This window comes from Dreissena polymorpha, chromosome 2 (assembly GCF_020536995.1).
Source record: "Dreissena polymorpha isolate Duluth1 chromosome 2, UMN_Dpol_1.0, whole genome shotgun sequence".
Lineage (NCBI taxonomy): Eukaryota > Metazoa > Mollusca > Bivalvia > Myida > Dreissenidae > Dreissena > Dreissena polymorpha.
Window position 1 is genome coordinate 43,916,633 of NC_068356.1, and position 13,187 is coordinate 43,929,819.

General features: G+C 38.5%; 1 protein-coding gene across 4 annotated transcripts in view; it reads right to left on the minus strand.

Annotated features, from left to right (window-relative positions):
• Positions 1-542: 542 nt before the first annotated feature.
• The window catches only part of LOC127866837 (uncharacterized), a 219,225-nt gene continuing 206,580 nt past the window's right edge, over positions 543-13,187 (minus strand). For all 4 annotated transcript variants that reach the window (XM_052407668.1, XM_052407667.1, XM_052407666.1 and 1 more), the window contains 5 exons: positions 11,423-11,485; positions 11,151-11,217; positions 3,287-3,348; positions 2,544-2,635; positions 543-2,182 (listed from right to left, as the gene is read on the minus strand). In XM_052407668.1, coding sequence (XP_052263628.1) covers positions 1,180-2,182; positions 2,544-2,635; positions 3,287-3,348; positions 11,151-11,217; positions 11,423-11,485 — 1,287 coding nt within the window. In that variant the 3' untranslated portion in view covers positions 543-1,179. The remainder of the gene's footprint in view (positions 2,183-2,543; positions 2,636-3,286; positions 3,349-11,150; positions 11,218-11,422; positions 11,486-13,187) is intronic.

Sequence of the window (13,187 nt, forward strand, 5' to 3'; positions counted from 1 at the left end):
TGTGTTCGAGTTTTGATATTTCTAGATATGTAATTTTTTTTTACTATTTAAGCGTAACTTGCCCTCGTCAATGTCGATATTAATCACTAGTTATATAATTTTCCGCCGAAATACGTGGAATAAACATGATTTAGATTTTTGAAAACAATGTTCATTTTATTGTATAAATCGCTTTGTATTTTGATTGATTTTGTGGATGTTATGATACGTTGATGTACAAAATTGGTAGCAGTTTGAAGGAAAAACATCCTGTAAAGCATACATGTATACATTTTCAATGTGGCACTTTTCCTTTAGTCAAATTTGAGTTCAATGCTAGGGGTCCCACATTTTTCAAATTGAAGCCTCTACATGAACCTTAAGAAAAATAGAATGTTCTACCCTGCAAACATTAGTAATCGCTTTTATAAAATGTATTGCGGACCTTAACAATTTAAAGTAAACAAATCTTTACTATAAAGAAAAGACCGATCGTACCAAAAGGAGTCCATCGCACCCATATCACATGGGTTTATGAGCTTATTTAAAATGTAATTCATACAAACATATTCATAGCATTTATTTTTCATTGTGATTGAAGACAACAACACACGAACATTAGCAGTTTTAAATTTTCTAGCATACAATAATTCAAAATGATTGCCTGAGTAGTGTATTAACAGACTAAGTAGGAATTGTTTACATGCAATGGATATTACCAATCACCAATGTAAGTAGTTGAATAAATGCTTTAAGGATCAGTGCAATGAAATTTTGCGAGTCGTAATGTCACTTGCAATGAAAAATCGAAACAAAAAAGCCCAGGATAAAAAAGCATATGAAGTATAAAATTGTGCATATAAAATAATAAAATTTGATGAGCATAGTTTATACTAAAACAACGCTTGACACGACTACTCGCGGTGGGTGCCTGTTTAAAATGACAAAACAACAACATTGAAAAGGTAAGAACTATTAAAACAAACGTCTTCAAAGTCATTCAGAAATGCTGGGGCATTCATTACCCCCCTCACACAAAATTGGCTCTCCTGAGTCAATTCACAAATGTCAATGTCAATGTATGTTAATCATGAATGAAAATATGCATAGTTAAATACTTATTTTTTTAACTTTTATAAATAAACATTAAAATTAAATTTTGAACTAATGTATTAAAAGAATATTAACTGATTGTTCATATCAACTATATTCTGAGAATGTCATTTCTTTACAAATTTTGCCACAGTCTTCAGGAGGCCGATTTTCCTTGCGACTCTTCTTCTGGTTAAGGTCGTCACGTATCTGGAGAACCCCGTTCGTGATCCTGTATAGGTCCGTTTGTTTGTCCAGCAGGCGGTTCTGGCGGCTCATCTCTCTTGCGATGGGTTCAACCCCGGAAGTCATGTCGGAGGCCATCTTTTGAGTGTTGCGCAGGATCTGCAATTTCTCCGACTCTGCTGCGTCAGCCGTTTCACCCTTGGACCTCTTAGGTTCTTCGTTACAGGCGTTTGCTGGTGAAATGGGTGATAGCCGAGCCTGCTTGGCTGGAGTGTGCCACACCTCCTGGCTTGCCGTAGTTACCAAAGGCACTAGCGGCTCCTCCTCGAGAAAATCTACGTTGAAATCATCTAGATGCAAAACTGGTTCGTCTTGGACATGGGTCCCAGGAGTAGCGGTTGTCGAGATAGCGACGCTCACAGCTTGTAGTGCAAACTTAGGGCAGGCTGCCTTTGGTGTCGGCTTGTAGATAGGAGCCGTAACAGAACTGGAGACACTCCAGTCACTAGTGAGGGGAGATGTTGTGCATAGTCTGCTGGCTATGTTGCTGCTTGCTACAGGGCGTAACGGAAGGGTCATTGGTGATTGCACCAAGGGGGCTGACCTACCTAAGCAGTCTGGCGACAGGGGTGTCTTTTCTTGCACGTCGAACCACCCCTCATCGGTCTCCTCAATGCACTGTTCCAGGCTCCTGCATCCTAGTCTCTCAATATCAGCCTCCGAGACAGTGTAGAGGTTCTCAGACCGGTTCAGGTATCTTAGGCGGTCTGTGATTTGCCTTGCTTTCGCCTCTTTAACGTTCAATATTCCCTGTACCTTGTTTTGGCATCCATGACAAACATAACTGTCGGGCTCATGGTCAATGTCCTCCCCGACACAGCCAGGATGAAACCATCCTTCACATTCATCGCACTGCCAATAAAGCCTAAAAATAAATCTTTTTTTTTACAAAAATACCCACATCTTTGGGATTTCACGGTGTACAATACGTTATGTTCATTGATACGTTTTCCCAAATTTAATGATTTAATTAATTTTTTTATTAAGTGAATATTGTAAATTACATATACATGCAATCAATCTAAATCTCAGTAAATATAGCCAGTACAGGGTTCACAATATAAGTTGCGCTCAAATCTAATAGTCCAAAATAAGCTCAAAGTTTGATGATGAATTTACTTATCACTTGTTCGAGTAAAGACAATTAGAAAGAAAGATGAAGTATAAGGACTGAGTGAATCTGTTAAGCAGCATGTTAATTAATTAAACACATACTAAAAATTTACCTTCTATCATCAGGCTTTTGGCATACACAAAAGGTCTTTTTTGCGTTGGAGCGCTTTAATTTATTTGTGTAAACAAACGAAGAACGTTGTTTCTGAAAGAAGAAATAAAATACCATAACATTACTATTTAGATATTTGAGAATTCGATTGGATTATATTTTCTTAAACGTCGTTAGTTGACAGATCAGAATGTAGTCTGAACGCGTTTTACATAATTTTCAATAAGTCCAAAGATAATATATTTAAAACGCAAAATATGGCAGGACACCGTATACATCATCAGTATGACAAATTCACAGTATATCGAGTAATCAACAGATCAAACGTCGAGTATCCCAAAACAAACATCTCAAATTAATAAATAAAGTCAAACATTGTATATATATATATAGATATAGATATATATATAGATATATATATATATATATATAGATATATATATATATTATATATATATATATATATATATATATATATATATATATATATATATATATAAATATATATATATATATATATATATATATATATATATATATATATATATATATATATATATATATATATATATACATATATATATATACACACCATGTATGAATTTATTTATTAATTTGTTTGATACAATATTATGTGAATATCTAAAATCAAATGATTAAATTACATAGAATCCTATTATATGCTAAATGCAATAGAAAAAAAACACCTAAATAAAAGTTATTAATAACTTAGAAAGAACAAACCTTTCGTTTCAACCTTTTCTCTGGAAGAACGATCGCCTCCACAATTGAACACGGCAGTGATGCTAAATAATAATTATTATATTATTAACTTTTTGGCGTTTAGTTCTGAAAGCTTGAGTTCTTTAACAACTGAACAATTGAAAATATGCAGCTGTAAGTATAACACTTAGCCCTTAAATCGTTGCATTCATTCATATCGGTAAATTTATTATGCTGATGACTGTAAACAATTATATTTCTTTTAAACGATTATACGATATTGAGAAAAACATGTTGTTTTTTTTGCTTGAGCATGGGTGCTTTGCTATAAAAAATTGACAGGTAGATTTGCAAAAGAGACATTGGTGCCGGAATTCATTTAATACAAATTTTTATAGTAAAATTCATTTTAATAATTAAATACTTACCTGCTATCACTAGCTTATACCTTTTCAAAGGGGTTAGCTACTCCAGAAATCTTCAAGTGCCGGAATTCGGCCACCTCTCCTAGTGAAACAGATCAGGTTAAGCATAGTACAATGTAACCTAACCGGAAATCAAGAACCGTAACTCATCTTACTTTTCAAATTACTTATAAAAATATTAAACGATGAGCGAGGTAGGGAGGTAGGACTTACCGTGATAGCAGGTAAGTATTTAATTATTAAAATAAATTTTACTATAAAAATTTGTTTTAATGTCATAAATATTTACCTGCTATCACTAGCTGATTTTGTAGCTATGGTGGGAGGTTCTCGTATATTTTCCCATCACAGCAAAAACCTATGATTAGGTTTCCCAGCCAGAAATATTCGCAATATGTCCTCACACAATTTTCGTTAGTATATATATTGTACTTAGTTTCTGGATAGAACGAGTACATTATGCCATGGAAGAAACTCCTGTTTGAGCAACCACAAGAGGACCCAATCTATATAAATTGTCCTGATGACACTCAAGAGAACGAAGATAGAATGAGGAAAAGGTGGTCGGATTCCTCCAAAAAGCAGCTTGAAGCACCTCAGAAAGTGGAACATTATTAATATACGCCCACGAAGCCGAAAGAGCTCTTAATTTATGCGGTCTGATGTTAAATAGGGATAGTTCCCTAGATGACAGAGAAGAGTAAGACTTCTTAATGGTCGAAGCTACCCAACGAGAAATAGAAGACGCAGACACATCTCCCCCCCCCCCCTTTTTAATGGAATGAAAAGTCTCTTACGAGAACCTCGAATAGAATTTACTCTTTTAAGAAAGAATTTTTATGCCCTAACTGGGCAAAGAAGTCTATCCTCATCTTCATATCCACAAGTATTAGAAAGACTTGGAATTTTGAAGGGTTTAGATGCCATAGAAGGGAGTTGATTTTTAGCAAGGAATCCTGGCTGATATAACAAAGTTACAGATCCATCTGAGGAATCGAAGCGAAGATGACCATCCTCAATAGAAAGAGCATGAATTTCACTTCTCCTTTTGGCTGAAGCCATAGTAAGAAGAAAAACTGTCTTCCAAGTTAAGAACTGTAAAGAAGCTTGCTCTAGAGGTTCGTATGGAGCCTTAGTAATTCAGATTCAAGATTCAGATTCATTTAGATTCAAGAACACAAGCCAAATCCCATTTAGGTGCAAGTGTACAGGAAGAGACAGGACGTTTAAGTTCCATAGCTCGAATAAGTTTAGCAATTGCTGGATCAGAACATACTTTAGATGACTTAGTAAAAGCCAAAGTATGCGAAATCATAGATCTGTATCCTTTGATGGAGCTAGGAGAAAGTTTCTTATCATTAAAAAGATGGATTAGAAAATCAGCTATGCCTCTAGCAGAGGGATTGAGGGGATCAATTTTCCCTCGAATACACCACTTAGAGAAGATTTTCCAGCGAGCATCATAGACTGCTCTGGTGGACTTCCTCCTTGCCGAAGCAACGAGGGTTGAAGCCCTGACAGAAAATCGTTTCTTTTGCAGAGATTGCCTGATAATGGCCAAACGTGTAAGTGAAACATTGCTGGATCCGCATGTAGTTTGCCTCTTTGAGACAGAAGATCTAACCTGTAAGGAAGTTTCCTGGGATAATCGCACAGGAGACTGAGAAGCTCGTTGAACCAAGCTCTCCTGGGCCACCAAGGAGCAATCAGGAGTATGCGACACGCACTCAGTCTGATTTTCTCCAATATTTGGGGAATCAGAATGGGTGGGGGATAGGCGTAGGCGTCCAGTTGGTCCCAATCGAACAAAAGCGCGTCTACTGCCCACGCTGCTGGATCGTACACTGGACTCACATACAGTGGAAGCCTGTGATTGTGTCTGGTCGCAAATAGGTCGACCAAAGGATAGTCGAAAACGAGAAAGATCTGATTGGTCACTTCTTGATGAAGTGTCCACTCTGATGGTAGTAACTGATGTTTGCGAGACAACCCATCCGCCAGGGCGTTGAGGCGACCTGGGATATATTTGGCCAGAAGCGATATATTGAGAGTCTTGCACAGAACAAGTAATTCCTTGGTTTCCAGATACAGGGAGAGAGAATGTGTTCCCCCCTGTGCCTGGATGTAAGTCACAACTGACGTATTGTCCGTTGACACCATCACACAAGAGTCTCGAAGACGTGACTGGAAATGAGATACTGCTAGATAAACTGCTCGCATTTCCAGATTGTTGATGTGTAGTTGAGACTCCTGATGAGACCACGACCCTGAAACTATCAGACTGAGTGGTTCCAGATGAGCACCCCACCCTTCATTGCTCGCATCCGTATATAGGAATAAAGAAGGTTGCGGAGGAACAAGGGGTACTCCTGCTAACAGATTGTCCTCGTCTAGCCACCACTGAAGATGAGGTACTAATTCTGGACAAATTGGAATCTTTGTAAACAGATTGTCCGGAGACCATTTCCAACAAGCTGAGAGGAAAAAGAGGACGCAGAAACAGACGTCCCAACTGTACAAAGTCTGCTACTGAGCTCAGGATACCGTTGAGAGAGAGGAATTCTTGAGCTGTTATCTGAGATTGGGACAAAACCCATTTTACTTTCAGCAGAAGGTCTGATACACGTTGACGTGATACTCTGAACCGATTGATGTGAGTCAAAAAATTCATTCCCACGAATGTGAAATCTTGAGAAGGAATGAGATCTGACTTGTCCGCATTTAGAAGGAGTCCTAAGGATAGGAGTTCTTTCCAAGCGAATTGTAGGTGATGTAAAAGCAATTGACGATTGAGCTGGTGTAACAACCAATCGTCGAAATATTGAAGTAGAAGGATACCCTGCACTCGGAGGTGTGCTCCGACCGCAGCCATCAGCTTGGTAAAGACTAGTGGAGCCGTTGCCAATCCGAATGGCATCGCTCGGAACTGGTTGACCTGGCCTTGAAAGGCGAATCGCAAGTACTTCCGGAAATTGGGATGTATAGGAACATGGAAGTATGCCTCTTCCAAGTCCAAGGACATCCCCCAATGCAGGGGTTTTATGGAGTTCCGTATGAAGGACGGAGTTTCCATCTTGAAAGTTGGTTTGAGTAGATACATGTTGAAGGCTTTTAAATCTATCACTGGTCTCCAGGAACCATTTTTCTTTTGAACAATGAAAAAGACGACTGTAAAATCCTGGAGAATATGGATCTTGTACCCTTTCTACCGCCTGTTTTTCCAGAAGAACACGAATGGAGTCTGGAATATGAGGATGCGGAGATACCAGTTGTATGGGAACTCGTGACAGAGGAGGTCTGTCCTCGAATTGAAACGTCAGACCTTGTGTAACAAGATAATGGACCCATTTGTCCGATGTTATATGAAGCCAACGATTTGAAAAATGAAGAAGTCTGGCTCCAACTGGTATTTCCGGCATCGGTGGAGATGGTGGTAGAAAGGGTTGATTCCTAGGGCTGATAAGGAGGAGGCCCGCTCTTGCCGACAGGAGGTTTGGAATTCCTCTTATCAACCTGAGGTTTATTCTTTTTAGTAGATTTCCTAAAAGAAGACCTCTGAGAAGAGGTTATTTTGGTTTGATCTGTTAGACCCTGACCGAGAATTCCAGGAAGGTTTCTGAGAGAAAAGATTTGTCATTTTATCTTTCTTAACTATTGGACCTGGCGGAGGTCTAGAAGCCGGTCGCTTAAAGGTCACTTGTTGTTGTTTAGAGTTATTCCTTGCAAGAGAAGCATGAAGCTGATCATCCTTATCAGCTGAAAGTGCTTCTTGTATCTTCCCACCAAAAAGAAAACCTGATGAGAGAGGTGCTGTCCTGAGCGAATTCAGACCTGGTTCTAACAGAAATTTTTTGGGTATAGACGAAAGGATAAGATCTCTACGAATCCTTAACATCTCCGACATTGAAGAAGCCGCATTATGTGAAAGATTCAATGTCGTTCCAGATAAATGTATCAACAAGTCTCGAAGTTCATCCGGAACTGAATCTGACCATTCACAAACAAGACGCAAAATAGTTGCTAGCATTAAGTCTATTTGGTTAGATAGACCTAATACTCTTCTCTCTCTATTTTCCCATATTTCCAAGATGGAATAAGGAACCGAAACCGATTTAGAAGAACTGGGTATGTTAAGCAACAGTTTATTAACGTCAGGATCCTGAATAGGTATTTTAGAGAAATCTAAACCAGAATTCGGATCAGGTACTGGATGCCTATAGCTTCCAGTACGTTCCTGAGTTTTTGGTACGGTGAAATCTTTGGGTACTCTCCATATTTCGCCGTTTTTAGGAATCGTATTGAATGATTCCAGTGATTGAAACACAGATAGAACTGAAGCACCAATCGGAAGTCGTGTATCAACGTGGGAACTCGCCTTGGTAACACTGTTAGGATCCAAAGTACGCACTAACTGCTCAGTGACCGACATGGTCGATTTAGCAGAAACCTGCACAGGCCGAGAACAATACTATTCGCCAAGAGTATGGAACATGAGATCATATATTTGATGAATGGGAGCTAAATATTGATCAGTATCATTATCAGCATCCGAATCATGTTCACTGTCAACAACGTCCGAAGTGTGCAAAGAATCCTCAGCAATAGTGGTAGGAATATCAGCAACGTCTGTACTGTGATAATTCAAGCCAGAATTAGTTGGCGCATTATCAGAAGTGACGGGTATAGAATTACCAAAAGAATTTTGAACCCATGTGTCACGCATAGACGGTGAAGCAGACGGGGGTTTCTGACTATGAATAGTAGTAGATACCCTCGGTGCAGATAAAACAGCCATTGTGGTAAGATGAACACCAAAATTGAAGGGCTGTGAAATTGGATCCTTCACTGCATCATGTGTAAACATCGTTCTAGAAACTGGTGCATAGGGTCCGGTAATATTACAATCATATTTAGGATCATAATATATCCGGTCATCAAAGTCGGAACGACAATGCTTGGGTGAAGCTTGTCTACGACTTTTATTCATGTGATGCCGTGATCTAGAATATCTACTACGGCGAGAGCTAGAACGGTTATGATAGCGAGAGGAAGAACGGCTACGACGGGAATAACGTCTCCTAGAGTATCCTTTCCTTGAACTATGATGATCATATCGATGACGTGAATGAGGACTGCTCGAAGAAAACGATCGTGAACGACGTCTACGTCTACTTCTATTATCCGAACTAGTCGACGATGAAGAAGTTGAATATTCAGATGACGAAGATCTTCTGTTTCTGCTTTTGTTTAGTTTGACAGATGACCGGTGACCGGTATGTCTGACCGGAGATCTATGACCAATTGACAGATGAACGATGATCACCGTTATTAAGAACAGCGTTATCACCGGATAATGAACGCATGGCGGATGCCATTTGGTCTGGCATTGGTCGAAGTCCTTGACCAATACCATCAGGCCAAGGATTGGATCGACCTTTCATAGGAACAGTCCGATCCTAATCATCAGGCAAAGACCGGTTGATGGTTGTCGCTACAAGGTCTGGATTGGATCGACCTTCCATAGGAACTGTCCGATCGCAATCGTGCCTGATACCTGGTGCTGGAGACTGATTGGATCGACCTTCCATAGGAACAGTCCGATCGCAATCATGCCTAATACCTGTTGCTAGTGACTGAAGTGGTACTATATCATCTGAAGTCTGTAAAGTCACCGGGCAATATCCTGGTATCACCAGACGTTTCCTGCTCAGAAATTTACTGGGAAGAATTGCTTGTTCCCAAACGTCGTTGTCACATAAACTGCAAATAGAGCATTTATGTTCCTTTGTGCACATAGTGCACAATAAACAAGTATTGTGGGTGTCCCACGACGCTTTTAAGTGACCGCAATCGCCCCGTAATTGAAAATTCATTCTAATTCTTGAGTAGAAAATAGAATGAATTAATGCCAGAAACAATATTTGATGGCAATTATTATGAATAACAACAGTTAAACATATAACTGAAAGGTACAAAATATAGTCAAAACTTTCTGAACAGCTCACGAAAAGCTCGTGCACAAGTGCACTCGCCCGTAAACAAAACCGGCAAATTATGATAAATAACAATATTAACATTGAAATTTAACGATAAAAGATTTCTGACAGTAGTAGAAATGATAATTTTATAAATATATCACTCAAAACCCCAAAACACCACACAGAAATGAAATAAAAACACCAATTTCCACAGGAGTAGAACAGTGGCGGTCTGTCTCGGTGTTCTTTGAAAAGGTATAAGCTAGTGATAGCAGGTAAATATTTATGACATTAAAATGAAATACATAAACGACTTTTCTTTACGTGAACATGTTAATCAGCTATTATAAAGTGCTATGGTGTCAGTGAAATCTTACTAATAACATGCTTATAAAAGGGAAAACATTTGTAATTTGCTTGCACTTATGCATGCTGATTTGATATATCCAAAGTTCATTCAGTCGAAGTATTTTCAATAACAAAAATTCACATCAAGCAGATCATTAGCTTTACAGTTAGTTTACAAAAAAAAAATACAAGACTATTGCCAAGCAATATAAGTCCCCTATCGTTGAAACTCCACCATTTTCAGATTTTTTTTGTATGCCCCTGAAGGGTGGCATATAGATTTTGAACTGTCCGTAATTCCGTCAGTCAGTCTGTCCTTCCGTTCGAAAACTTTAACATTGGTCATAACTTTTTCAATATTGAACATAGCAACTTGACATTTGGTATGCATGTGTATCTCATGGAGCTGTACATTTTGAGTGGTGAAATGTCAAGGTCATCCTCCAAGGTCAAAGGTAAAATATATGGATTCAAAGCGGTGAAGAAGGGGGCATTGTGTTTCTGACAAACACATCTCTTGTTTTTTTTTATTATATATATTTGTTGCCATAGCAACCAGAATTCTTGACGTAGGAACAAAATGAAATGACGTGCATAATGTCCATATTGCCATCTGTTCATGTTTAAAGTCCATAAAAAAATATGAAGAACTTTTAAAGTTATGGCAGGATCCAGAAAAGTGTGACTGAATGACGGACTGACAAACTGACAGACAGAGCGCAAACCATAAGTCCCCTACAGTTTCACATGTAGGGGACAATAAACATTATCTTAAGCCCGTGATTGATACATCTTTTTGTGCCGTCAACACGCATATTGCCAAGCAATATTGTCCCCTACCGGTGAAACTCCACCATTGTCAGTTATTTTTATAAATATATATATATTTGTTGCCATAGCAACCAGAATTCTTGACGTAGAAACAAAATGAATTGACGTGCATAATCTCCATATTGCCATCCATCAGTCCATCTTTCAAGTTTCGTGAAAAATGTGAAGAACTTTTAAAGTTATCGCTGGATCCAGTAAAGTGTGACGGACTGACAGACAGACTGACAGACAGACAGACTGACGCACAGAGGGCAAACCATAAGTCCCCTCCGGTTCATTGGTATTGGACAATTAGTGACAAACCTGCAGCGTTTTCTGTAACAACAACATCTTCTTCAACCTGCTTTAAGCAATGGAGGTCCTCAAGTGTCTGTGTAAGAGTATAACTGTGTATGTTATCCTGCAGAAGTATGCCGTTGTAAATAATATAACATGTTATATAGATGTTTAGCTTAAAAGAGCGTTTCAATTATGAAATGGGACCTGGATTAAAAAAGCTAAAAATGCTCACTGTTAAATATCAGTAATAGAGACCAAACGCAACGTACAAAACAAGATAGTGCTTATATTTTTACCTTAATTTTATCTATCCATTGGTATGCATTTGGATCCCATCCCTTCTCTCTCCTTGTATAAGTCTAAAATTAAACAAGAGCACCGCCTTGCGGGTGCAGACCGCTCATCTATTTTCTTTTTAAAGGTGAAGGGACTCTCATTTTCAATCACAAAGGAGGGAGGAGTGGAGTGAAGAGGGGTGTATAGTGTGGGGTTGTGGACATTTATTACATTATCTTCCAAAAAAGCGAAAAAAAAAAAAAAAAAAAAAAAAAAATCGGGGGGGGGGGGGGGGGGGGGGGTATAGTGTGAGGGTGTGGTGATAATTTGTGAGATGATCTTAAAAAAAAAAAAAAAAAAAAAAAAAAAAAATCAAAAAAAAAATTTGGGGGGGGGGGGTGGGGGGGGTGGGGTGGGGGTATAGTGTGAGGGTGTGGTGGTCATTTGTGAGATGATCTTATAAAAAAAAAAAAAAAAAAAAAAATTAGGGGGGGGGGGGGGAGGGGGGGGAGGGGGGGGAGGGCACGGGGGATGGTTTGGGTGAAGTCTATTGTGGTATGTCAGGTAAGAGTAGTTTCATCAAAGTATCAATCAAATCTAATCATAAATAAAGAAGTTATGGCAATTTTAGCAAAATTTAATAATTTGACCTTGAGAGTCAAGGTCATTCAAAGGTCAAAGTAAAATTCAAGTTGCCAGGTACAGTAACCTCATGATAGCATGTAAGTATTTGAAGTTTGAAAGCAATAGCCTTGATACTTCGAGTGGATCGAAACACAAAATTTAACCATATATTAAAAGTTACTAAGTCAAAAAAGGGCCATAATTCCGTAACAATGACAACCAGAGTTATGCAACTTGTCCTTTTACTGTACCCTTATGATAGTTTGTGAGTGTTCCAAGTATGAAAGCAATATCTATGATACTTTAGGGGTAAAGTGACCAAAACATAAATCTTAACCAAATTTTCAATTTTCTAAGTATAAAGGGCCCATAATTCCGTCCAAATGCCAGTCAGAGTTACATAACTTTGCCTGCACCGTCCCCTTATGATAGTTCATAAATCTTGCAAGTATGAAAGCAATAGCTTTGATACTGTAGGAATAAAGTGGACCTAAACACAAAACTTAATCAAATTTTCAATTTTCTAAGTATAAAAAGGGCACATAATTCTGTCAAAATGCCAGTCAGAGTTACATTACTTTGCCTGCACAGTCCCCTTATGATAGTTAGTAAGTGTTGCAAGTATGAAAGCAATAGCTTTGATGCTTAAGGAATAAAATGGACCTAAACACAAAACTTAACCAAAATTGTCAATTTTCTAAGTATAAAAAGGGCACATAATTCTGTCAAAATGCATGCCAGAGTTATCTAACTTTGCCTGCCCAGTCCCCTCATGATAGTAAGTAAGTGTACCAAGTTTGAATGCAATAGCATTGATACTTACTGAGAAAAGTGGAACTAAACGCAAAACTTAACCAAAATTTGCAATTTTTTAAGTACAAAAAGGGCACATAATTCTGTCAAAATGCACGCCAGAGTTATCTAACTTTGCCTGCCTAGTCCCCTCATGATAGTAAGTAAGTGTACCAAGTTTGAATGCAATAGCATTGATACTTTCTGAGAAAAGTGGACCTAAACGCAAAACTTAACCGGACGCCGACGCCAACGCCAACGCCAACGCCAACGCCAACGCCAACGCCGACGCCAAGGTGATGACAATAGCTCATAATTTTTTTTCAAAAAATAGATGAGCTAAAAATATTAAGCATTACATTGGTAGAT